The 25,861-nt window shown below is 51.7% G+C and overlaps 1 protein-coding gene across 2 annotated transcripts in view; it reads left to right on the top strand.

The window, feature by feature from the left end:
• Nucleotides 1-25,861, top strand: part of FCHSD2 (FCH and double SH3 domains 2) — a 241,138-nt gene that overhangs the window by 209,995 nt on the left and 5,282 nt on the right. For both annotated transcript variants that reach the window (XM_068139183.1, XM_068139192.1), the window contains 7 exons: nucleotides 4,816-4,977; nucleotides 16,390-16,524; nucleotides 17,655-17,738; nucleotides 18,575-18,752; nucleotides 21,893-22,113; nucleotides 23,018-23,147; nucleotides 23,735-23,817. In XM_068139183.1, coding sequence (XP_067995284.1) covers nucleotides 4,816-4,977; nucleotides 16,390-16,524; nucleotides 17,655-17,738; nucleotides 18,575-18,752; nucleotides 21,893-22,113; nucleotides 23,018-23,147; nucleotides 23,735-23,817 — 993 coding nt within the window. The remainder of the gene's footprint in view (nucleotides 1-4,815; nucleotides 4,978-16,389; nucleotides 16,525-17,654; nucleotides 17,739-18,574; nucleotides 18,753-21,892; nucleotides 22,114-23,017; nucleotides 23,148-23,734; nucleotides 23,818-25,861) is intronic.

Here is a 25,861-nt window from a genome sequence, read left to right as displayed (position 1 = left end):
GCAAGCAGCACCAGAACAAGAGGACACAGTCTCAAGCTGCACCAGGGGACGTTTAGGCTGGAGGTGAGGAGAAAGTTCTTCACTGAGAGAGTTGTTAGCTGTTGGAATGTGCTGCCCAGGGAGGTGGTGGAGTCACCATCCCTGGAGGTGTTCAAGAGGGGATTGGATGTGGCACTTGGAGCCATGGTTTAGTCATGGGGTCTGTGGTGAAAGGTTGGACTTGATGATCTTTGAGGTCTCTTCCAACCTTGGTGATACTGTGATTCTATGATCGTGAACCTCAAAGCTTATCCAGTTCCAACCCCCCTGCCATGGGCAGGGACACCTCCCACCAGCCCAGCTTGCTCAAGGCCTCATCCATCCTGGCCTTGAGCACCTCCAGGGAGGAGGCATCCACAACCTCCCTGAGCAACCTGTTCCAGTGTCTCCCCACCCTCACTGGAAAGAATTTCTTCCTAATCTCCAGTCTCAATCTTCCCTCTTCCAACTTCAATCCATTCTCCTTCATCCTATTGCAAGGATCTGCCTTTAAATGTCAGTGCTGGTGTCTGGATCCCTCTTTGAGCTTCTAAAGTCAGTGTTTTCCAGGATCCTACTTGAAGCAGTGTGATGCATATTAATAGCCTGGACTCTGTTCCTCTTTCCCTTGGCTTTCTGCACAGTGTTTGCAGAATGTGTTAATCATTCACCTGAAGACCTCTTGCATGGAGAAGTGGAAATTTCACTTGTCTTAAGGGGCTTTTCCCGTGGGAAATACTCTTCAAACCTGTCTGATCCTTCAACCTTCCATTCCTAATGAGGTGGGAGAGGCTCTGTGTGCAGAGATATGTTTCACACACTAGATTGGACTCTACCAACTCATCTCCATCACATCTCCTCTAAATGGAGCTGACAGTCCTTCTCAGAAGCAGATTCATTGTTTGAAGCACCTTTATGCTCACATTCACAAATAGATTTCAGATGAAGATGGATCCATCTTTGGAGGTCCAGCTGAATCACAGTTAAGACATTAAGGTGCTGGAGCAGGTCCAGGGAAGAGCACCAAAGCTGGGGAAGGGTGTGGAGAACAGGGCTGGGGAGCAGCAGCTGAGGGAACTGGGGGTGTTGACCCTGGAGAAAAGGAGGCTGAGGGGAGTCCTCATTGCTCTCTGCAGCTCCCTCTCTACAGCAGGTTCCAGTGAGATGCAGGTTGGTCTCTTCTGCCTAGGATCAGGTGATAGAATGAGAGGAAATGGCCTGAAATTGTGCCAGGAAAGGGTTAGAGATGAACAAAAATTTCTTTGCTGCAAGAGTGGTCAGGGATTGGAAGAGGCTGCCCATGGATGTGGTGGAGTCCCCATCCCTGGAAATGTTAAGAAACCTGTGGCCACGTCCACTTGGGGCCATGGTTTGATGGCCATGGTGGAGTTGGGTTGAAGGTTGGCCTCCATCCTAGAGGTCCTTTCCAACCCAAACAATTCTCTGATTCTATACTGATTTATATCCTGACTGCACTTCTTCACAGCAAGCTAAGAATTAAGTGTCACAGCATGTCCAGAACAAGAACAATACCAGGAGCATTTCAGCTCAAGACAGACTTTGGTCTTTGGGAAGGATGCATGAGAGAGATAAAACCCCAGGCAGCAGCAGCTGACTGCACCTCGCTGCACTGGATGTGCCTTCTTGCAGAGACTGCTTCCTTCCAGTTCTTTCCTCAGAGCCAGCTGCTTTTCTTGGTTTTCTTTGATTTCCCACTGCTGACAATAACTTGTCTGTCAGTACCAGCCATGATGCTGAAGGGAGGTGCTTCTGCTGAAAGGAAGCTCCACAGAGATGGACCTTGGAGCCCTGGTGGACAGGACAGCAATGTGCCCTTGGGGCCAGCAAGACCAATGGCATCCTGGGGTGCATTAAAAAGAGGTCAAGGCCAGCAGGTCAAGGGAGGTTCTCCTCCCCCTCTACTCTGTCCTGGTGAGAACACAGCTGGAGTATTGTGTCCAGTTCTGGACTCCAAGGCAGGAATCTGCTGAGGAGTGTCCAAAAGAAGCTGTGAGGATGCTGAAGGGGCTGGAACATCTGTGTGATGAGGAAAGGCTGAGCCTTGGGTCAGTTTAGTCTGGAGAGAAGGATGAGAGGAGATCTGATCAGTGTCTATAACTGAGGGGTGGGTGTCAAGAGGAAGGGGCCAGGCTCTTTCCAGTGGTGTCCTGTGATAGGACAAGGGACAGTGAAGACAAAGTGGAACCCAGGAGGTTACACCTCAACATGAGGAGGAACTTGTTTGCTGTGAGGGTGCTGGAGCCCTGGAGCAGGCTGCCCAGAGAGGTTGTGGAGTCTCCTTCTCTGGAGACTCTCAAGCCCCATCTGGATGTGTTCCTGTGTGACCTGCCCTAGGTGATCTGCTTTGGCAGGGAGTTTGGACTGGATGATCTCCAGAGGTCCTTCCCAACCCTTACCATTCTATGATTCTAATCCCTGTGTAATAGTGAGAAAGAAGATGGAACTTGGCTGCTTGCAGAGTACCTTGCCAAGACTGAGCAATGCTGTGAAAGGAAATGGAGGAAAATCTCCAGGGTGGTTCAGGGGGTTGCTGCTGTTGCCTCCATCAGTGATTTCCAGTCAATCCCTTGATTTTTGTGCTCTGATGAGCATCTGCCATATGATCATAGAATCACAGGATGGCTTGGATTGGAAGAGACCTTTTAAGGTCATCTAGTTCCAATTCCCCTGCAGCCAGCAGGGACATCCCCAGCTAGAGCAGGTTGCTCAGAGCCCCAAACAACCTGACCTGGAATGGTTCCAGGGATAAGGCATCTCCCACCTCTCTGGGCAGGGTCTCACTACACTCAATGTGAAAAATGTCTTCCATCTATCTAGTCTGAGTCTCCCTCTTTTAGTTTCAAACCATCGGCCCTTGTCCTATCACAACGGCCCTGCTAATTGTCCCTCCCCATCTTTCGTCTCAGCCCCTTCAAGTTCTGCAAGGCCACCAGAAGGTCTCCCTGGAGCCTTCTCTTCTCCAGGATGAACAACCCCAACTCCCCCAGCCTGGCCTCAGATCTCCTCTCATCCTTCTCCTCTCCAGACCAAACAGACCCAGGGCTCAGCCTTTCCTCACCACACAGATGTTCCAGCCCCTTCAGCATCCTCACAGCTTCTCTTTCTTCTTCCACCATGGCTGTGGCCTCCTCTAGCCCTGCTCCTGTCTGTGCTGTGCTGAGGCCTCCAGAGCTGCCCCAGCACTGCAGGTGGGGTCTGAGCAGAGCACAGCAGAGGGGCAGAATCCCCTCCCTGACCCTGCTGCCCACACTGCTGGGGATCAGCCCAGGAAACAGATCATAGAATCATAGAATTGCTTGGGTTGGAAAGGACCTTAACGATCATCTGGTTACAGCCCCTGCAGTCAGCAGGGACATCATCAACTGGAGAAGGTTGCTCAGAGCTTCTTCCAACTGGACTGAATGTAAATGCCCTCCGGTTTTTTGCCCCCTCCCCACACACACAATCCTTGATGTCATCCTTGGCATTCTACTTTGCTTTCCTTCAAGTTCTGCATTCCTTCTTGCTACTCTTTCCACTCCCTCTGTTTAGATGGTTAACTAATTTGGCTCAGGGTGGTGGTTTGCCATGGGTTTGTTAAAGCCTTCGCTCTGTCAGCCAGAAACGCTGCCAGGATGCTGAAGTGAACCCAGCTGTCAGGAAACCTACATTTTTCCTTCTGTTTTTAAAGACCAAACTCATCAAGTGTGATATTTATTTCATTCTGCAATTATTAAGATGTTCTGTTTCCATAACAAATGAGCTTCCTGTGATCTCTGGCAGGTGCTGATGGAAAACAGCCTCCTTTCGGGGGGTGGGGGTTGGTGGCTTTGTGTGGATGGCCTTGGATTTATTTGGGGGTCACATCCAGTTCAAGCAGCAGCTGATAAAGGGCACCCAGGGTCTGCAGCCCATGAAGAAGAGGTCTTTAGATTTTAGAAATGCTGTGAAGTGTTTTGCACTTTGATGGTGTTGCTTAGATGGTGTTGGGTGATAGGTTGGACTTGATGATCTTGAAGGTCTTTTCCAACCTGGCTGATTTCTCTCCTCTCCCTCTCCCTCTCCCTCTCCCTCTCCCTCTCCCTCTCCCTCTCCCTCTCCCTCTCCCTCTCCCTCTCCCTCTCCCTCTCCCTCTCCCTCTCCCTCTCCCTCTCCCTCTCCCTCTCCCTCTCCCTCTCCCTCTCCCTCTCCCTCTCCCTCTCCCTCTCCCTCTCCCTCTCCCTCTCCCTCTCCCTCTCCCTCTCCTCTCCTCCCCTCTCCTCTCTCCGAACTGAACCTCTCCAAACCTCTCCTTCTATTCTATGCTATGCTATGCTATGCTATGCTATGCTATGCTATGCTATGCTATGCTATGCTATGCTATGCTACTCTATTCTGTTCTGTTCTACTCTATTGTATAATCTCACCCACCATTAGAAAAATGACTGGACTCAGTCATCTTAAAGATCTGTTGCAGCTCAAACCATTCTGATGAATACATGAATGGAAAGCCAGCCTAAAGTCTCACAGAATCACAGAATGTAAGGGGCTGGAAGGGACCTCAAAAGGGAAGCCTCATGCCTGGAGGTTTTTAAGGCCAGGCTGGATGTGGCTCTGAGCAACCTGCTCTGGTGTGAGGTGTCCATGTCCATGGCAGGGGGGCTGGAACTGGATGATCCTTGAAGTCCCTTCCAACCCTGACAGTTCTATGGCTCTATGATTCTCATCCACCAGAGTCCTTTTTGAATGGTGTCAAGGAGTGAAAGATAGCCTTGAGAAGAGTAAAAGATTGTGACTTGTGCCTGTCTGTCCCCTCAGATCATCAAGCTGAAGGCAGAAGCTCGCCTGGACCTACTGAAGCAGATCGGAGTGTCCGTGGACACCTGGCTCAAGAGTGCAATGAACCAAGTGATGGAGGAACTGGAAAATGAGCGCTGGGCCAGCCTGCCTTCTGTCACCAACAACGGCTCCTCACACCTGGTATAGCTTCCAACAGCTCAGACTCCACCTTTCCTCCATCTGGCTCTTCCCTGGAGCATTAGAAGAGCAGCTCAGCTGGTGGAGAACCTTGAACACAAGTCTTACGGGGAACAGCTGAGGGAGCAACAACCCCAGGCAGTGCTACAGGTTGGGGTTGGAGTGGCTGGAGAGCAGCCAGGCAGAGAGGGACCTGGGGGTACTGCTTGACAGCAGCTGAATATGAGCCTGCAGTGTGCCCAGGTGACCAAGAAGGCCAATGGCATCCTGGCCTAGATCAGGAACAGTGTGGCCAGCAGGAGCAGGGAGGTCATCCTGCCCTGTACACTGCATTGGTTAGGCCACACCTTGAGTCCTGTGTCCAGTTCTGGGCCCCTCAGGATATTGAGGTACTTGAATGTGTCCAGAGAAGGGCAACGAGGTTGGGGAGGGGTCTGGAGCACAGCCCTGTGAGGAGAGGCTGAGGGAGCTGGGGTTGCTTAGCCTGGAGAAGAGGAGGCTCAGGGGAGACCTTATCACTCTCTACAACTACCTGAAGGGAGGTTGTAGCCAGGTGGGGGTTGGTCTCTTCTCCCAGGCAAGCAGCCCCAGAACAAGAGGACACAGTCTCAAGCTGTGCCAGGGGAAGTTTAGGCTCTTCCCAGAAAGACTAATTGGCCATTGGGATGTGCTGCCCAGGGAGGTGGTGGAGTCACCCAGAGGTTTCTTGAACACCTCCAGGGATGGTGACTCCACCACCCCCCTGGGCAAGACATCCCAATGGCCAATCTCTCTTGCTGGGAAGAACTTTTTCCTCACTTAGGGACATTATTTATTGACCACAGTGCTGAGGGATGTGGTTTAGGGGCAGTGGCTTAGCAGCAGTGGTGGGACCGCAAGCTCTGAGCCAACAGCTGGAATTGATGATCTCAAAGGTCTCTTCCAACCTCAACACTTCTGTGGTTCTGAAGTAGCAGCTCCTAGCCTAATGTTGAATACAAACCAAAGCTGATGATGTTGGGTTGGTTCTTAGCTAGCTGGGAAGATCTTGTAGCTTGTTGTGGCTGAAGCATCTTGCTGAATTTGATGCCTAAGGACAACAAAGCTGGTGAAGGGTCTAAAGAAAAAGTCTTCAGGGGTGGCTGAGGGACCTGGGGTTGTTTGGAGAAGAGGAGGCTGAGGGGAGACCTTCTTGCTCTCCACAACTCCCTGAAAGGAGGTTGGAGTGAGGTGGGAGTTGGGCTCTTCTCCCAAGGAACAAGTGATAGGCCAGGAGGAAGTGTTCTCAGGTTGAAACAAGGGAGGTTTAAGGTTGATATAAGGAACAATTACTTCCCTCAAGGGATTGTCAAGGCCTGGTCCAGGCTGCCCAGGGAAGGAGTGGAGTCCCCATCCCTGGAGGGATTGAAAAGCTGTACAGGTGTGGTGCTGAGGGCCATGGTTCAGTGGTGAGCTGGCAGTGCTGGGTTAATGGTTGGACTGGAAGATGTTGAAGGTGCACCCCAACCACAAGGGCTCCATGATCTTGTGATTTCAGGGAGTGCATGGAAGAGCAGGTAAAGACCTTTGCAGCCAGCCTCATGTGGATGCATCTGCCACATCCCTAGTCTCAAGTGACAGGAGAGGAAATGGCCTGGAATTGTGCCAGGAAAGGGTTAGGTTGGAGATCAGGAAAAATTTCTTATTGCAGGAGTGGTCAGGGATTGGAATGTCCTGCCCAGGGAGGTGGTGGAGTCCCCAGCCCTGGAGGTGTTGAAGAAACCTGTGGCAGTGGCACCTGGGGACATGGTTTGATGGCCATGGTGGTGTTGGGGTGATGGTTGGACTCAATGATCTCAGAGGCTTCTTCCAATCCGAACAATTCTATCATTCTATGAAGCTGCTTCACTGAAAGAGTTCTCAAAGACTGGCACAGGCTGCTCAGGAAGGTCACTGCATCCCAGCCCTGGAGGTGCTTCAAAGCTGCAGAGCTATGGTGCTGAGGGACATGGTTTAGCACCAGCCTTGGTAGAGTCAGGGAATGTTTGGGCTGGAAGACCTTGAAGGGCTTTTGCAAGCCAAACAATTCTCTGATTCTATCCAAAACTTAACAACAAAAAAGGGGCCTTTCTGGGTTCTGTCACTGAGTTAACTCCAGATTGATTTGTCTGACCTTGGCTGAGTGCCAGAGCATCTATTTGCCATCTCCTGTTTCTTTGAAGTTTCACTAATAGTTGATGATGTTATCAGAGGCCCTTGGGTGAAAGGGCTTTGTTCTTCCAAAGGTATGGAAACCCCTAGGCACTGCATCCCCTTAAAGAGTCATTTAGGGGAGCAAAGCTTCTCTTCCAAATCCATTTGGGCAACTGAGAGGCAAAATTAATTCCTTAAAAATCAGTGTCAGTCTTATAGAAAACAGGCTGAGGGTTCCTGTCAGCAGGGTGAGGTGTTTCCCTCGAAGACTGGGCCTAGATTTAGATGTTCCCACTCTTCACCTGAAAATTAACCTCACTGTTAGTTGAGGTACACAAAAAGCAGCCCTGAAGAAAAGCTGTACCCAAGCCAATCTCATGAGGTTCAAAGAGGTTCTGTGTCTGGGTCAGGGCAATCCCATGATCTTATATAAGCTGGGCAGGGACTGGCTGGAGAGCAGCCCTGAAGAAAAGGCCTTGGGGGTGCTGGGGGAGGAGAAGCTCAACAGGAGCCAGCAGGGAGCACTTGCAGCCCAGAGAGCCAACCACAGCCTGGGCTGCAGCAAGAGAAGTGTGGCCAGCAGGGCCAGGGAGGGGATTCTGCCCCTCTGCTCCACTCTGCTGAGACCACACCTGGAGCACTGTGTCCAGTTCTGGAGCCTCTGTGCCAGGAAGGATCTGGAGGTGCTGGAAGGTGTCCAGAGCAGGGCCACGAGGAGGAGCAGAGGGCTGGAGCTGCTCTGCTATGGAGACAGACTGAGAGAGCTGGGGCTGTGCAGTCTGGAGAAGAGAAGGCTCTGAAGAGATCTTCTTGTGGCCTTGCAGTATCTGCAGGGGGCTACAGGAAAGCTGGGGAGGGACTTTTGAGGGGTGTCAGGGAGGGATAGGACTGGGGGGGATGGAGCAAAACTAGAAGTGGGTAGATTGAGATTAGATGTGAGGAAGAAGTTGTTCCCCATGAGGGTGGTGAGACACTGGCACAGGTTGCCCAGGGAGGTGGTGGAAACTTCAACCTTGGATCAGGCTGGATGTGGCTGTGAGCAACCTGCTGTAGTGTGAGGTGTCCCTGCCCATGGCAGGAGGGGCTGGAACTGGGTGGTCCTTGAGGTCCCTTCCAACCCTGACAATCCTCTGATTCTATGAAATATTGGACATTTGCTATGTGAATAAATAGTTCACTTGAATCATAGTATCATGGAATGGGTTGGCTTGGAAGGGTCCTTAAAGTTCATCTGGTTTCAACCCCCTGTCATGGGCAGGGATGCCTCCTACTGGACCAGGTTGCTTAAGGCCCTATCCAGCCATGCTCTGAATAATGCCAGGCTTGGAACCTCCACAGCTGCCCTGGGCAACCTGTCCCAGTGCCTCACCACCCTCAAGGGGAAGAATTTCATCCTAATGTCTCATCTAAACCCAGCTTCTTCCGGCTTGAAGCTGTCATCTCTCCCCCTGTCAGCACAGGACTCTGTGAAAAGTCCCTCTCCAGCTCTCTTCTAGCTTACTTCAAATACTGAAAGACTGCTACAAGGTCTCCCTGGAGTCTTCTCTTCTCCAGGCTGAACAACCCAAACTCAGCCTGGCGCCACAGCAGAGGGCTTACAGCTCTTTGGTTATCTTCATGGCTCTGCTCTGGTCCTGCTCCAACAGGTCCCTGGCTGTGCTGTGCTGAGGCCTCCAGAGCTGCCCCAGCACTGCAGGTGAGGTCTGAGCAGAGCACAGCAGAGGGGCAGAATCCCCTCCCTGCCCCTGCTGCCCACACTGCTGGGGATCAGCCCAGCACAGGGCTGGCTCTGGGCTGGCAGTGCTCAGTGCTGGCTCATCTCCAGCTTTTTACCCCCCAGCACCCCCAAGTCCTTCTCCCAAAGGCTGCTCTCAGCCCTTCTCCACCCAGCCTCTCTTTGTGCTTGCACCTGGCTTTGTTGAACTCCTTGATCTTGGCATTGGCCTACTTCCCAAGCCTGTCAAGGTCCCTCTGGATGCCATCCTTACCCTCACAGCTTGGTGTCATCTACAAACTTGCTGAGGGTGCAAACTTGCTGAGGTGGAGCAGACCACAAACCTGCTCATGCAGCATCTCATCCAGAGAGCTGCTGCCTTCTTGTGTTAACTTCAGTTGCAGGAGCTTGCATTGCTGTTTCCAAACTCACTCTAACTGCTGAAAAGTTCATCCCAAACACCCCAAATCAAACTGAAAAAAAGCCACTTTGATCCCTGGAAGGTTGGTAATGAGGTTTTTATTCCATTGTAAGGTCTACAGCTGCTTTGGCAAACAAACCAGAGTCATCTCCCAGCTGTTTAGCTTGGAGGAAAGAACAGTTTGATGTGATTCAAGAAAGTATCAAAAGCAAATTCTCCTGTGGCTTTCCCTGAGCTGGCACCTTTGGGCCTAAAATGGTAGAATCATAGAATTCTCAGGGCTGGAAGGGACCTCAAGGATCCTCTAGTTCCAGGTCCCCTGCCATGAGCAGGTGAGTTTTGAGTGACTCCAGAGATGGAGACTCCACAACCTCACTGGACAGACTGCTCCAGTGCTCTGCCACCCTCAGAGTAGTTTCTCCTCATATTTAGGTGGAACTTCTATGTTCAAGTTTGTGCCACTTACCTCTTGCCTGTCACTGGGCACCACTGAATAAAGCCTGGTCCCATCCTCCTGACACCCATCCCCGAAGTATTTATAAGCATTGGTGAGATCCCCCCCTCAGCCTTCTCCTCTCCAGGCTACAGAGCCCAAACAGGAGCAGCTCAGTTACCAATCTGTTGCTCTTCAGCAGTAACCAACTTGGAATGTGGCCAGAGAAGGGCAGCAAAGCTGGGGAAGGGTCTGGAGAACAGGGCTGGAGAGGAGGAGCAGTTGAGGGAGCTGGGGGTGTTTGGTGTAGAGTAGAGGAGGCTGAGGGGAGACCTCGTTGCTCTCTACAGCTCCCTGAAAGGAGGTTGCACTGAGGTGGGGATTGGGCTCTTCTCCTTAGTCTCAGGTGATAGAATGAGAGGAAATGGCCTGAAGCTGTGCCAGGGAAGGGTTAGGTTGGAGATGAGGGAAGATTTCTTTGCTGCCAGAGTGGTCAGGGACTGGAAGAGGCTGCCCAGGGAGGTGGTGGAGTCCCCATGCCTGGAGGTGTTCAAGAAACCTGTGGCCATGGCACAGAGACTGAAAGCTTCACTCTACATGCTTGCTAGGTCATTGTTGTTATTGATTCATTTTTAATACTAAGTATGGAAAGATTTAGTGTTACAGATACTACAGGATTGGAACAGGCTGTCCAGGGAGTTGGTGGAGTCACCATCCCTGGATGTGTTCAAGAAGCTGTGGAGATGGCACCTGGGGACATGATTTGATGGCCGTGGTGGTGTTGGCTTGAAGGTTGACCTCAATGGTCTTGAAGGTCTTTTCCAATCCAAACAGTTCTGTTACTCTGTGGCTAAAATAAAATTCCTGAAGGTTTGCTCAGTTTGCCTCAAAGGTACTTCAAAGAAGGCTACTTTGGCAGGGGGGGGTTAGACTAGATATCTCCAGAGATCACTTCCAACCCCTGCCATGCTGGAGTTCTGTGAGCAAGCACTGAAGGGAGCCTCAGCAAATCCTGACACTACTGAATCCACTCTTTGCTTTCTTCAGGTGTTGGGATGTTCTTCTTCAGGGTGTCAGAATGTTCCTCAGGGTGTTGGGATGTTTCTTCCTCAGGGTGTTGGGATGTTTCTTCCTCAGGGTGCTGGGATGTTTCTTCTGCAGGGTGCTGGGATGTTCTTCCTCAGGGTGTTGGGATGTTTCTTCTGCAGGGTGCTGGGATGTTCTTCCTCAGGGTGCTGGGATGTTTCTTCTTCAGGGTGTTGGGATGTTCTTCCTCAGGGTGCTGGGATGTTTCTTCTTCAGGGTGTTGGGATGTTCTTCCTCAGGGTGCTGGGATGTTTCTTCTTCAGGGTGTTGGGATGTTCTTCCTCAGGGTGTTAGGATGTTTCTTCTTCAGGGTGCTGGGATGTTGTTCAGGGTGTTAGGATGTCTCTTCTTCAGGGTGCTGGGATGTTCTTCAAGGTGTTGGGATATTCCTCAAGTTGTTGGGATGTTCTTCAGGGTGATGGGATGTTGTTCTTCAGGGTGTTGGGTTGTTCCTCAAGTTGGAATGTTCTTCAGGGTGTTGGGATGTCTCTTCTTCAGGGTGCTGGGATGTTCTTCAAGGTGTTGGGATGTTCCTCAAGTTGTTGGGATGTTCTTCAGGGTGCTGGGATGTTGTTCAGGGTGTTAGGATGTCTCTTCTTCAGGGTGCTGGGATGTTCTTCAAGGTGTTGGGATATTCCTCAAGTTGTTAGGATGTTCTTCAGGGTGATGGGATGTTGTTCTTCAGGGTGTTGGGTTGTTCTTCAAGGTGTTGGGATGTTCCTCAAGTTGTTGGGATGTTCTTCAGGGTGCTGGGATGTTGTTCCTCAGGGTGTTGGGATGTTTGGCAGGATGTTGGGATGCTTCTTCTTCACAGAGTGCTGGGATGTTTTTCTAGGACATCACACACACGGACACAGTGTCAGTGACTTGCAGTAGAAGCTGTCAGTCACCTCTCTGCATGCTTAGCAGGAGGGTGGTTGATCAGAGTAAGCAGGCCCAAGCTTCAGCCTCCCCAGATCCCAGAGGCATTCTTGTGCCAAGTTTCATTTTGGCTCCTTCCTAGGCAGGATGGCTGAGGCTGTATAACACAGTTGTGTCTAACAGCGAGCTTTGCCCTTTCTTCTTGTACTCCACCTCTTTAACTTCCTGTTGTGCATCTTGGCTGGCACCCAGCACCTTGTTCTCTGCCTCAGGAGCCGTGCCAAGCGTTGGCCCTGGTGCCAAAGCCTGTGCTAGTCCCTGGCCAGCCAGCAGATGCCACAGTGTGGGAGGCTCCACTCTGCTTCTTGTTTTCCCCTCTGACACTTACGTAGGCTCCTGTGTGGACAAAAAGAAACCAAGATGCTGTTGACCTTGGCAGACCAGAGGAGGACAGCCCCTAGGTGGAATTCTGAGCACTCTGACCCAACTGATGATGCTTGGACAGACTGAGAGCTGGGCAGAGAGGAGCCTCATGAGGGTCAACAAGGCGAAGTGCAGAGTCCTGCAGCTGGGAAGGAAGAATAAGCTGCAGCAGGACAGGCTGGGAGGTGATCTGCTGGAGAGCAGCCCTGGGGAGAAGGACCTGGGAGTCCTGGTGGGCACCAAGTTCTGCATGGGCCAGCAATGTGCCCTGGTGGCCAAGAAGGCCAATGGGATCCTGGGATCCTGCATTCAGCAGAGTGTGGCCAGCAGATCCAGGGAGGTTCTCCTCCCCCTCTACTCTGCCCTGCTGAGACCTCACCTGGAATATTGCATCCAGTTCTGGGCTCCCCAGTTCAGGAGGGACAGGGATCTACTGGAGAGAGTCCAAGGGAGGGCTACCAGGATGCTGAAGGGACCTGGAGCACTGCCTGGTGAGGAGAGGCTGAGAGCCCTGGGGGTGGTTAGTCTGGAGAGGAGAAGGCTGAGAAGGGATTTATAAATGTCTATCGATATCTGAGGGCTGGGGGTGAGGAGGGAGGGGACAGGCTCTGCTCAGCTGCACCCTGGGATAGGACAAGGGGCAATGGATGGAAACTGCAGCACAGGAGGTTCCACCTCAACATGAGGAGGAACTTCTTCACTGGGAGGGTCACAGGGCGCTGGAGCAGGCTGCCCAGAGACATTATTGAGTCTCCTTCTCTGGAGACTTTCAAGCTCCATCTGGATGTGTTCCTGTGTGACCTGTGCTGGCTTCTATGCTCCTGCTCTAGCAGGGGGGTTGGACTTGATGATTTTCAGAGGTCCCTTCCAACCCCTAAGATCCTGGGATCCTGTGATTAGATGAGTTGCTGCAGCAAATCCCAAGCAGCATTTTTCATTGCATCCTTCAGGAGTAGGCAGAGCTTTGTGTTCACAGAGCAGCCTCCCCCTGGCGTGCACAGCTTTGCTTTCTGGTGGGGTTTTTCCCCACACCATTGGATCAGCAAAGCTATTGAGATGGTTTCCTTCAAAGAGCTAAAGGGAAGAAAGCTGCTTGGATGCTGCTGTCTTCATTTAACTTACTGCAGCAGTGCAACCAGCTGGAGGAGTTAGGGTGGGATCTCAAAATGGGGTGGGAAGGACCATTGAAGGTTTCCTAACCCAAACCCCCTCCAGTGAGCAGAGACATCTTCAACTAGAGCCCAAACCAACCTGGTCTCCAATGGTTCTAGGGATTTGGCATCTCCCAGTTCTTTGGTCAACCTGGGCCAGGGTTTTACCACCCCCAGTGTAAAACATTTCCTCCTTCTGTCCAGTCTGAATCTCCCTCTTTTAGTTTCAGACCATCCCCCCTTGTCCTGTCACCACAGGCCCTGCTCAAAAGTCTGTCCCCAGCTTCCTTCTCAGCCCCACTAAATCCTGCAAGGCCACCAGAGGATCTCCCCAGAGCCTTCTCTTCTGTCTCCACTGTGATTGCCAAAGTCTCTACCTTTCTGAGGAGAGAGCAAAGAAAAGGCTTCTGGTATATATTTTTTTGGGATGTCTTTTAGTATAGGACATGCAACAAAATATGCTGCATATGGACAGCAGTGTGCCCAGCTGGCCAAGAAGGCCACCAGCAGCCCCACTTGGATCAGCAACAGTGTGGGCAGCAGGAGCAGGGCAGGGATTGTCCCCCTGGACTCGGCACTGGTGAGGCCACACCTGGAGTCCTGGGTTCAGCTTTGGGCTCCTCACTCCAAGAAGGACATTGAGAGGCTGGAGCAGGTCTGGGGAAGGGTCTGGAGAACAGGGCTGGGGAGGAGCAGCTGAGGGAGCTGGGGGTGTGGAGCCTGGAGAAGAGGAGGCTGTGGGGAGACCTTATTGCTCTCCACAGCTCCCTGAAAGGAGGCTGGAGCCAGGTGGGGGTTGGTCTCTTCTCCCTAGTAACAAGTGATGGGACAAGAGGAAACAGCCTCAAGTTGCCCCATGGGAGGTTTAGGTTGGAGATGAGGAACAACTTCTGCCCTCAAAGAGTTGTCAAGGCCTGGAACACGTTGCCCAGAGCAGTGGTGGAGTCCCCATCTCTGGAGGGATTTAAAAGCTGTGGAGATGTGGTGCTGAGGGCCATGGTTCAGTGGGGATCTGGCAGTGCTGGGGTAAGAGTTGGATTCCATGATCTAAAGGTGTTTTCCAACTTCAGTGATTCCAAACCAGATAGATACCTCCATGTATAATCCACTTCTTCCTACCTGCATTTATTCCTCTCTTAGCTTTCTGTTCATCCAGTGTCACTGTGGCTGAGACATCTCCTCCTTGCTCAGGGTGTTCCCAGACGAGAGATGAGCTTCAGGAGCCCAGCTGCTAAGCTCTCTCTGTCTCATTAATGCTGTTTGCTCTCTGTGTGCCTTCTAGTCAAGGAGTCTGAGCAGCCCACACACACTGAAAATGCAAATCTCCTTTTCCTCCCCCTGCTAGAAGAGCAGGAGCAGATGTCTGAGCCTTTCTAGACATGATGCACTCATTTCCATGGTGTTCCATATGGCTGTCAGCTGAATGTCAGCTTGGGCTGCTGGGGCACTGCCCATATGTAGCAAAAGGCAGGACAGATTCATGGAATCAGTAAGGTTGGAAATGACTTTGGAAAAGATCATTGAGTCCAAGCATCAACCCAACACCACCATGGCCATCAAACCATGGCCCCAAAGTGCCATGGCCACAGGTTTCTTGAACACCTCCAGGGATGGGGACTCCACCACCTCCCTGGGCAGCCTCTTCCAATCCCTGACCACTCTGGCAGCAAAGACATTTTTCCTCCTCTCCAACCTAACCTGTCCCTGGCACAATTTCAGGCCATTTCCTCTCCTCCTTTCACCTGATAGAAGGGAGAAGAGGCCAACCCCCTCCTCACTGCAACCTCCCTTCAGGAAGTTGTAGAGAGCAATGAGGTCTCCCCTCAGCCTCCTCTTCTCCAGACTAAACCATCCCAGTTCCCTCAGCTGCTCCTCACTGGACCAGGAAAGGAATTTCTCCTGATATCCAACTTCACATTTCAGCTTTCTTAGCCAGTTTTAAATCCATCCTTTCTTGCAAGAGCTTTTAATCTCTCTGCCAACTACAGCAGCTCCATCCTGCAGGACACACCAGCTGGGAGCCTGATTCTTTCGTTAGATCATTGCAGCTTCCTGGATTTCCACTGCAGTTTGATTCTGTGACTCCTGGTCACAGGCCCAGGAATCTTTTAGTTCTCGCAAAGTGACTCTTCTTCTTTTTCTTTTCCCACTAAACTCTTTGCTATGCCTCTAAAATCCCCTCTCCAAAGACCATGAGTCAGTGTTTCACAGCTTATGTGGAGCTTCCAAAATCTCCCTTTTTAAAGTCCAGGCCCCCGTGCTTGGCTAAGGAGATAGAGCTGAGGTAAGCCAGGATATAATGTGGACACAGCTCTTGTTCTTGGCTTGCCCTCTCTTTGCTTGCTTAGATGATTCCTTTCCTGATGGTATTGGAGAATCCTGCCTTGAGTATTCAAAAGTCACAGACTGGTTTGGGTTGGAATGGACCTCTCAAGGTATTCTGTGGACAGCTGCAACTAGAGCAGGTTGCTCAGAGTCCCAGACAACCTGACCTGCCATGGTTCCAAGGACAGGGCACCTCCCATCTCTCTGGGCAACCCAGGACAGGGTCTGACTGGCCTCAGTATCAAACATTTCTACTTCTCTCCAGTCTGAATCTCCCTCTTTGAGTTTAAAACCATCACCTGTCATCACAAGCTCTGCTAAATTGTCCCTCCCCACCTTTCTTGTAGACCCCCTCTAAGTACTGAAAGCTCACACAAGGTCTCCATGGAGCCTTCTCTTTAGGCTGAACACGTCCAGCTCTCTCAGCTTGACCTCACAGCAGAGGGCTTCCAGCCCTCCCAGCATGGCTGTGGCCTCCTCTGGCCCTGCTCCAGCAGGTCCCTGCCTGTGCTGTGCTGAGGCCTCCAGAGCTGCCCCAGCACTGCAGGTGAGGTCTGAGCAGAGCACAGCAGAGGGGCAGAATCCCCTCCCTGCCCCTGCTGCCCACACTGCTGGGGATCAGCCCAGCACAGGGCTTGCTCTGGGCTGGCAGTGCTCAGTGCTGGCTCATCTCCAGCTTCTCACCTCTCAGCACCCAGTGAGTACTCACTTGGGTTTTTTTTTTTCCAGTTTCAATAACTATAAGTCATAAACAGCAGTACTGAAGAATATTGATCAGTTAATTCCTGTTGTTATTTCTCCACTTACTTTGATCTCCTGGTGTGATCCCCAATTGTCTTTGCTTTCCTAGATCAATGCTGATGCAGAGAAGGAAGAAGGGGAAGAGTTTGAAGACAGCATGGATGTTTTTGATGACAGCAGTTCCAGTCCCTCTGGTACTCTACGAAACTATCCTCTCACCTGCAAAGTTGTTTATTCATACAAGGTTTGTCATCATCATTATTACCACACTGTCACAGAATATTAGAGGTTGGAAGGGACCTCCAGAGATCATCAGGTCCAACCCCCCCTGCCAGAGCAGCATCACCCAGGGTAGTCTGCAGAGGAAGGCATCCAGGTGGCTTTGGAAAGTCTCCAGACAAGGACACTCCACAACCTCTCTGGGCAGCCTGCTCCAGGGCTCTGGCACCCTCACACCAAAGAAGTTTCTCCTCCTGTTGAGCTGAAACCTTCTGTGTTCAAGTTTGTATCCATTGCTCCATGGCTTATTGCTGTGCAGCACCCAAAAGAGCTTGGCCCCCTCCACTTGACAGCCACCCCTCAGAGACTGAGAGACCTTGATCAGATCCCCTCTCAGCCTTCTCTTCTCCACACTAAACAGCCCCAGGGCTCTCAGTCTCTCCTCATAGCTCTCCCTTGGACTCTCTCCAGCAGGTCTCTGTCTCTCTTGATCTGGGGAGGCCAGAACTGGACACAGGATTGCAGCTGTGGTCTCAGCAGGGCAGAGCAGAGGGGCAGAAGAACCTCCCTGGCCCTGCTGGCCACACTTCTCTTGCTGCACCCCAGGATACCATTGGCTCTCTTGGCCACCAGGGCACATTGCTGTCCCCTGCAGAACTTGCTGCTCACTGGGACTCCAAGGTCTTGCTCCATGGAGCAAACAACCAATGGATGCAACTTCTGTGGGAGCTCTTCTTCATGCTCTAAGAGTGAAGTCCCCAGTCAGGAGTTAAAGCTCTGCTGGTGAGGTGCAGCCATGCTTTTTCCTTCTGCTCATGCTGCCAGGTCAGCTGTAAATCACACCCCTGGTGGAGTCAGGAGCAGAAGTGGAGTGGGGAGTGATTAGGGTTTCAAAAGTAGCTAGGGTTCAGCACATGGAGTGCTACTCAGAGTGCTTCCAGGTGCCCTCTTAAGTGACAAAGGGGATTGAGAATGTCAGGAGATGTACAGGAAAACCCTAACTAAGATGTTCCAGAGTCTGGCACCTCACAACATCTTCAAGTTGTTGAAGAAACTAAGTTTTGAATCAAAAGCTGATGAGGAGGTTCTTTATGCTGCCTGTCTCATGCACCCAAACCCACTTCTATTGTCTAATCTTTCCTTTCTGTGCTCCAGGCTTCTCAGCCAGATGAACTGACCATAGAGGAGCATGAGGTGTTGGAGGTTATTGAAGATGGAGATATGGAAGACTGGGTAAAGGTATCCTGCTTCTGAGTTTTCTTTTCCCTATTACTTAGAACTATTCAATGGGTTGGAAGGAGCCTTCCAAGGTCATCTAGTTCAACCCCCCTACAGTCAAAAGGGACATCTCCAACTAGATCAGGTTGTTCTTGTCCCCATCAAACTTGATAATGAATGTCTTCAGGGATGGCAACTCCACCACCTCTTGGGCAACCTCTTCCAGTGTTCCACCACCCTCACTGTAAAGAGCTTCTTCCTAGTGTCCAGTCTGAATCTCCCCTGCTCTAGTGCCAATCCATTGCCCCTCATCCTATCACTACAAGCCCTGTTAAAACTCCCTCCCCAGCTTTCTTGTAGGCTCCCTTCAGGCACTGGAAGGCCACCAGAATGTCTCCCTGGAGCCTTCTCCAGGGTGAACAAGCCCAACTCTCTCAGCCTGCCCTCACAGCAGGGGTGCTGCAGCTCACTGATCATAGAATGGTCTGGGTCGGAAGGGACCTCCACAGCTCATCCAGTCCAACCCCTTCTGCACTCAGCAGGGACATCCTCAACTATCTCAGGTTGCCCAGAGCCCTGTCCAGCCTCACCTTGAATATCTCCAGGGATGGGAGCACAACCACCTCCCTTGGCAACCTGTTCCAGTGTTCCACCACCCTCATGGGGCAGAACTTGTTCCTCACATCCAATCTCAATCTGCTCTGCTCTAGCTTGAAGCCATTGCCCCTCATCCTGTTACTCTCCCTCATTTTTGGGGCCCTTCTAGCAACAGACCTTGGGGGGCCAGGAGGGAGTGTTTGGGTTGTGTGCAGAGCAGCTTTCAGAAGCAGACCATCTCTGCTGTCCCTTCTTTCCAGGCACGGAACAAAGCAGGGCAGGTAGGCTATGTGCCGGAGAAGTACCTGCAGTTCCCCACCTCCAGCAGTCTGCTGAGCATGCTGCAGTCCCTGGCAGCGCTGGACAGTCGGTCACACACCTCCAACAACTCCACTGAGGCTGATTTGGTGTCAGGCAGCCTGAATGGAGACTCCAGTGGTAAGCACCAATAAGTGAACTCTCAGAATCAGAGAATGGTTTGGGTTGGAAAAGGTCTCAAAGGCCATTGAGTCCAAGCTTCACCCCAGCACCACCATGGCCATGGAACCATGTCCCTCAGCACCACGTCTGTGGCTTTTAAATCCACCCCAGAGATCACAGAATCATGGAAACACCACCATGGCCACTAAACTATACTGATCTCATAGAATCATGGAAGCATTAAGGTTGGGAAAGACCTCTGAGATCCTCAAGCCCAACCACCAGCCTACCACCACCATGGCCATTAAACCACTTCCCCAGGTGCCATGTCCCAACACCTCCAGGCATGGGGACTCCACCACCTCCCTGGGCAGCCTCTTCCAATCCCTGCAGGAAAGGAATTTCTCCTAATCTCCAACCTGACCCTCCCCTGGTGCAAATTAAAGGAATGGTTGGTCTATTAAGCTTCTTCTCAGAAGCATTCTGCAGTTCCTCCCTGGATGTTCCACGTGAGAATTTCTTATTACTTCTCAGTAATCCCAGATTCCCAGCATGGGACCTGTGGACATCATCCAGTCCAACCCCCCTGCTCCAGCAGGGCACCCACAGCAGCTTGCCCAGGAGCACAATGGCCGGGGGGGGTTGGAAGCTCTCCAGGGGAGACTCCACAACCTCTCTGGGCAGCCTGCTCCAGGCCTCCAGCACCCTCACACCAAAGGATTTGCTCTTCATGTTCAGATGGAACCTCCTGAGTTCCAGTTTGTGTCCATTGCCCCTTGTCCTGTTCCTGGGCACCACTGAGAAGATCCCAGCCCCATCCTTTTGCCCCCCACAGCCCCTTGAGCTCTTGCTGAGCACTGAGCAGATCCCCAATTACCTAATTCATACCACATCTGCACAATTTCCCTGGCTTTTCCCCTCAGAGTTGAGATTAACTAAATGAAAGAAAATTGAAATGCTTTGACTCAGGAACTCTAGAACCATTTGGTTTGGAAAATACCTTTGGGATCATAGAATCATAGACTGGCTCAGGTTGGAAGGGACCTCAGAGATCATCTGCTCCAACCTCCCCACCACAGGCAGGGACACCTCTCAGCTAGACTCAACTGCTCAAGACCTCATCCAACCTGGCCTTAAACACCCTCAGAATCACAGAATGTTAGGAGTTGGAAGGGACCTCCAAAGATCATCCAGTCCAACATCCCCTGCCAGAGCAGGAGCACCTAGGGCAGGTCACACAGGAACACATCCAGGAGGTCTTGAATATCTCCACAGAGGGAGACTCCACAAACCCCCCTGGGCAGCCTGTTCCAGTCTTCTGTCACACTCACAGAGGAAAAATTCTTCCTCCTGTTTCCATGGAACTTCCTATGCCTCAACTTCCACCACTGCCTCTTGTGCTGGCATTGGGCATCACCCAGCAGAGCCTGGCTCCAGCCTCTTGGCACTCACCCTGCACATCTTTATCAACAGCAATGAGCTCACCTCTCAGGCTCCTCCTCTCCAAGCTACAGAGCCCTCAGCTCCCTCAGGCTCTCCTCATAAGGAAGATGTTCCACTGCCTTCAGCATCTTTGTGGCTCTTCATACACAGCTCCTGGACCTATTCCTTGTGTTCCACCCAAGGAACACCTTGGAAGGTGATAACAATGCTCCACTGTGGGGTCAATGGTGGAGCAAGGTGAGGCTTGGCTAGGACAAGCTGGAAGTTTGGACAAGGTGGGCATCAGATCACCCACAGGACCTCAGGATGTTAGGGGTTGGAAGAGACCTCTGGAGATCTTCCAGTCCAACCCCCCTGCCGGAACAGGATCATAGAATCCAGCACAGGTCACATAGGAATACATCCAGATGGGGCTGGAAAGACTCAGTGCTTATGAGCAGAGCATGACACCACTCCTGCAGCTGAGAGGTTCAAGTGCAAGAAGACACAAAGAGCAGGAGGCTGAGACACAGCCAGGTCTGCCTGACTGCAGTAGCATCACCATTCACAGATTACAGGATGTTGGGGGTTGGAAGGGACCTCCAAACATCATCAGGTCCAACCCCCCTGCCAGAGCAGGAGCATAGAATCCAGCACAGGTCACACAGGAACACATCCAGATGGGGCTTGAAAGTCTCCAGAGAAGGAGACTCCACAACCTCTCTGGGCAGCCTGTGCCAGGGCTCTGTGACCCTCCCAGTGAAGAAGTTCCTCCTCATGTTGAGGTGGAACCTCCTGTGCTGGAGTTTATATTCATTGCCTCTTGTCCTACCTCAGGGTGCAGCTGAGCACAGTTCCAGGAGAGCCTGAACTTTGGCCACATTTCAGGCTCTTGAAGGATTCTTGGTCTTATTTTTTTCCCAATTCCACAGCTTGATCACAGAGTAATTAGAAAATAAATATGAAATTCATGGCATAGGCTGCCTTAGGTTGGAAGGGACCTCAGAGATCATCTCCTCCAAGCTCCACACCAGGCCCAGGGACACCTCTCAGCTAGACTCAGCTGCTCAAGGCCTCATCCAGCCTGGCCTTGAACAGCCCCAGGCAGGAGGCAGCCACAGCCTCCCTGGGCAGCCTGTTCCAGAGTCTCACCACCCTACTGCTAAAGAACTTCTTCCTCAGCTCCAACCTGACCCTGCTGTGCCTCAGCTTCCAACCATTCCCCCTTGGCCTGGCTCCAGACACCCTTAGCAAAAGTCCCTCTGCAGCCTTCCTGCAGGATCCCTTCAGCTATTGCAAGGCAGCTCTGAGGTCCCCCTGGAGCCTTCTCTTCTCCAGGCTGAACACCCCCAGCTCCCTCAGCCTGGCCTCAGAGCAGAGCTGCTGCAGCCCTTGGATCATCTTTGTGGCCTCCTCTGGACTCCCTCCAGCAGCTCTGTGTCCTCCTTGTGCTGGGGACAGCAGAACTGGAGGCAGGATTGGAGGTGGGGTCTGAGCAGAGCAGAGCCAAGGGGCAGAATCCCCTCTCTTGCCCTGCTGCCCACACTCCTCTGGCTGCAGCCCAGCACACAGCTGCCTGCTGGGCTGCCTGAGGGCACTGCTGGCCCTGTGCTCACGGCAGAGGTGCTCCAGCCCTTCTCCAGCCACACAATTCTCTCCTGCGCTTATTATTACTTCTTTTTCACCTCATGTCAATGCCTCTTTTTTTTCTCCCTCTCTCCCCTTGCCTCCTGCAGTCTGTTTTGTAAAAGCACTTTATGACTACGAGGGGCAGACAGAGGAGGAGCTGTCCTTCCCAGAGGGAGCCATCCTCCGCATCCTGAACAAGGAGAACCAAGACGATGATGGCTTTTGGGAAGGGGAGTTCAACGGACGCGTCGGGGTCTTCCCCTCCGTGCTGGTGGAGGAGCTCACAGCCTCAGAGAATGGAGAGCCTCAGTGGATTGGAGAGATTCAGGTATTCAGAGAGTGCTTTGGGTTGGAAGGGGCCTTGAAGGTCATCTATGTCCAACCAGCCTGCCGTGGGCAAGGACACCTTCCGCTGGAGCAGGTTATGCAAGGCTGTGGCCAACCTAATCTTGAACACCTCCAGGGAGGGGACATCCACAACCTCCCTGGGCAACCTGTTCCAGAGTCTCCCCACCCTCACTCTCTTCCTAAAATGAAAGGAAGATGTTTCACCTTGGGACTTAGAATTGTCAGGGTTGGAAGGAACCTCAAGGCTCATCGAGTTCCAACCCCCCTGCCATGGGCAGGGACACCTCACACCAGAGCAGGTTGCTCACAGACACCTTCAGCCTGGCCTTCAAAACCTCCAGGCATGAGGCTGCCACCACCTCCCTGGGCAACCTGTGCCAGTGTCTACCCTCATAGTGAAGAATTTCTTCCTAACATCCATTCTGAGGCTACCCATTTCTGCTTTTGCTCCAAAATAACAACTCATAGATTCACAGAATGGTTTAGGTTGGAAGGGAGCTTAAAGGTCATCTAGTTCCACCTCCATGAGCAAAGACAGCTTCCACCAGCCCAAGTTGCTCAAGGCCTCATCCTACCTGGCCTCAAGCACCTGCAGGGAGGGGACTTCCACAACCTCCCTGGGCAACCTGTTACAGTGTCTCCCTACCCTGATCTTGTTCTAAAAGTCTGGCCTCTTATTCATAGAATCACAGAGCTGTTTGGGATGGAAGGGACCTTAAAGACCATCCAGTTCCAACCCCCCTGCCACTAGCCCAGGTTGTTCAAGGCCTCCTGTGAAGATTCCTGGCACAGTGATGTGTCAGAGAACTGACCTCACCTCTTTGTGTGGATAGAGACCATGGAGGAGTAAGGCTTCCTGCATCTCCCCTCTCTTTTCACCACAGGTATCCCCAACTCCAAAGCCTAATAATGTCCTTCCACCACTGCCACTCTACGACCAGCCTCCCACCAGTCCCTACCAGAGTCCAGATAAAGTTGGTTCTCAGTACTTCCCCAGATCACCTTCAGCTAATGGTAAGAGGTTTTGTGGGTAAAAAAAGGAAACACTGCAGCAGGAAGAAGGTTTTGCTCCTCAGAAGAAGGGGGGTGGGGGAGGTAAAGAAAAGCAGCTTTTTGTGGGACATAGAGTCATTTGGGTTGGAAGAGGTCATCCTGTCCATCCCCCCTGCACTAATCAGGGACATCCCCAACTAGCTCAGGTTGCTCAAAGCCCCATCAAGCCTGATCTTGAATGCCTCAACCACCTCCCTGGACAACCTGTTCCAGAGTTCCACCACCCTCATAGTAAAGGACTTCTTCCTGATGTCCAACCTACATCTCCCCTGCTCTAGTTTCAATCCATTGTCCCTTGCCCTGTTGCTACAAGTCCTGTTGAAAGTCCCTCCCCAGCTCTCCTGTGGCCTCCTTGAGGTACTGGAAGGACACTCTTAATGTCTCCCTGGAGCCTTCTCTTCTCCAGGCTGAACAGCCCCAGTTCTCTCAGCCTGTCCTCACAGCAGAGGGCTACCAGCCCTCTAATAATTGAGGCCTCCTCTGGACCCTCTCCATCAGGTTCATGTATTCATTGCTGGTTTGTGATGAGTTGTTGCTTCCTCTTCCAGAGAACAGCTTCAGTTCAGAGGCCCCTGGATTCTCACAGCCTCCACGGATCCCTCCTGAGACCTCTTATGGCAAACTGCGACCTGTAAGTTCAGACTGAATCCTTGCTGGGTTACTGATCCTACCCAAAGCCAGGAGGCCAAGTTTGGGTAAATCAGGGCTGGGTACATTCCAAGCAGGGTGGTGACAGCTTTCTGGTGATGATTTGGCTCTTTGTGTCCTGCAGCTCCTTGCAAACAGGCCTTTGCAAACAGTCTCTCTCCACCCTTCTTGTAGCCCTCTTCAGTTACTGGCAGGCTGCAATTAGGTCTCCCCAGAGCCTTCTCTTCTCCAGGCTGAACACCCCCAGCTCCCTCAGCCTGTCCTCCAACCCCCTGGTCATTTTCATGGCCCCCCTCTGAACCCAAAGGTGTGCCAGCAAGCTCCAGAACGTGAGAGCAGAGTGAGATGAAGATCCAAACACTAATCCATTGTGTAGATGACCTTGAGTCTTACCCACCCCCTGCCCTTCATCTTCTGCCTTTGCTTTCAGAGCTGTGCTACCTGCATGAGGCAGGTGAGGCATGAAATCCAAGCTGGGAGGAAATCACCTCCATAATGACAGTAAATGAGATGGTGGTGGATAGCTCACGCTGCCTTCCCAGGCTCTGGGAGGTGATTTCTGCTCTTGCCAGCCCTACACAGCCCTGAAACAGAAAGCTCAGCTAAATCCCAGCACCATTTAACGACCTGCTTTGAACAATTGCAGCCTCTCCGGCAGGCTGGCAGAGAAATCTGCTGGCCAAGCACTTTGATGTCCTTCCCGCTCCTTGGTTTCCCCACTGCACTTAGGGTTCAGCTTATTTCCCAGCCCCTTGACTGGAGGGTTTGGGATCCACAAATCCTTCACCAATCGATTTTCTTCACTATGTTGTGATATCTTTGTTGCCCCAAAAGAGAGATTTTGCCAGAAAAGGAAAAAAAAGAACCAACTGAATCACTTTACAACTGGCAGAATCCCTCCCCTAGGATTCAGTTTGGAATCAGGTTCTGGGGGGGAGGGGAGGGAGTTCCGAGTCAGAGAAGAAATGCTGTGAAGATGTAAGGCTTGTATTTTGCCAGCTTGCTGTATGGAGACCAAAAATCATGCTGTTGATTAGGACACCCTGGATTATAGTCTGAATTGGTAGGCTGAATAAAATACCCTGAATAGAATAATCTGAGTTGCATTCTGAAATGATATGCTGAGTAAAATATCCTGAATTTATAGTCTGGATAAAATACCCTGAATAGGAGAGGCTGAGGGAGCTGGGGTTGCTTAGCCTGGAGAAGAGGAGGCTCAGGGGTGACCTCATTGCTCTCTACAACTACCTGAAGGGAGGTTGTAGCCAGGAGGGGGTTGGTCTCTTCTCCCAGGCAACCAGCACCAGAACAAGAGGACACAGTCTCAGGCTGTGCCAGGGGAAGTTTAGGCTGGAGGTGAGGAGAAAGTTCTTCACTGAGAGATTTGTTAGCTGTTGGAATGTGCTGCCCAGGGAGGTGGTGGAGTCACCATCCCTGGAGGCATTCAAGAGGGGATTGGACGTGGCACTTGGTGCCATGGTCTAGTCATGAGGTCTGTGGTGACAGGTTGGACTTGGTGATCTTTGAGATCTCTTCCAAGCTTGGTGATTCTGTGATACACACAGGTAGATGTTAATGCCTCTGTGATATACATATGAATGTTCTGAATTATAGTCGGAATAGAATATCCTGAATTGGGGTTGGACCCAATGATCTCTTGAGGTCCCTTCCAACCACTAATGCACTGTGATGCTGTGAATGATATTCTGGATAAAATATTCTGAATTGTATTCTGAACCAGAACAAGAGGACACAGTCTCAGGCTGCGCCAGGGGAGGTTTAGGCTGGAGGTTAGGAAGAAGTTCTTCACAGAGAGACTGGCCATTGGAATGGGCTGCCCAGGGAGGTGGTGGAGTCACCATCACTGGAGGTGTTCAGGAGGAGACTTGCTAGGATGCTTGGTTTAGTTTGATGGTTTAGTTGATTAGGTGGTGTTGGATGATAGGTTGGACGTGATGATCTTGAAGGTCTCTTCCAACCTGGTCTCGTCTCTTCTCTTCTCTTCTCTTCTCTTCTCTTCTCTTCTC

This window comes from Melanerpes formicivorus, unplaced genomic scaffold, assembly GCF_026170545.1.
Source record: "Melanerpes formicivorus ecotype bairdi unplaced genomic scaffold, bMelFor1.0.p_v2 SCAF_1, whole genome shotgun sequence".
Lineage (NCBI taxonomy): Eukaryota > Metazoa > Chordata > Aves > Piciformes > Picidae > Melanerpes > Melanerpes formicivorus.
The sequence above is the reverse complement of the archived record's forward strand: the minus strand, read 5'-3'. Positions and strand labels throughout refer to the sequence as shown.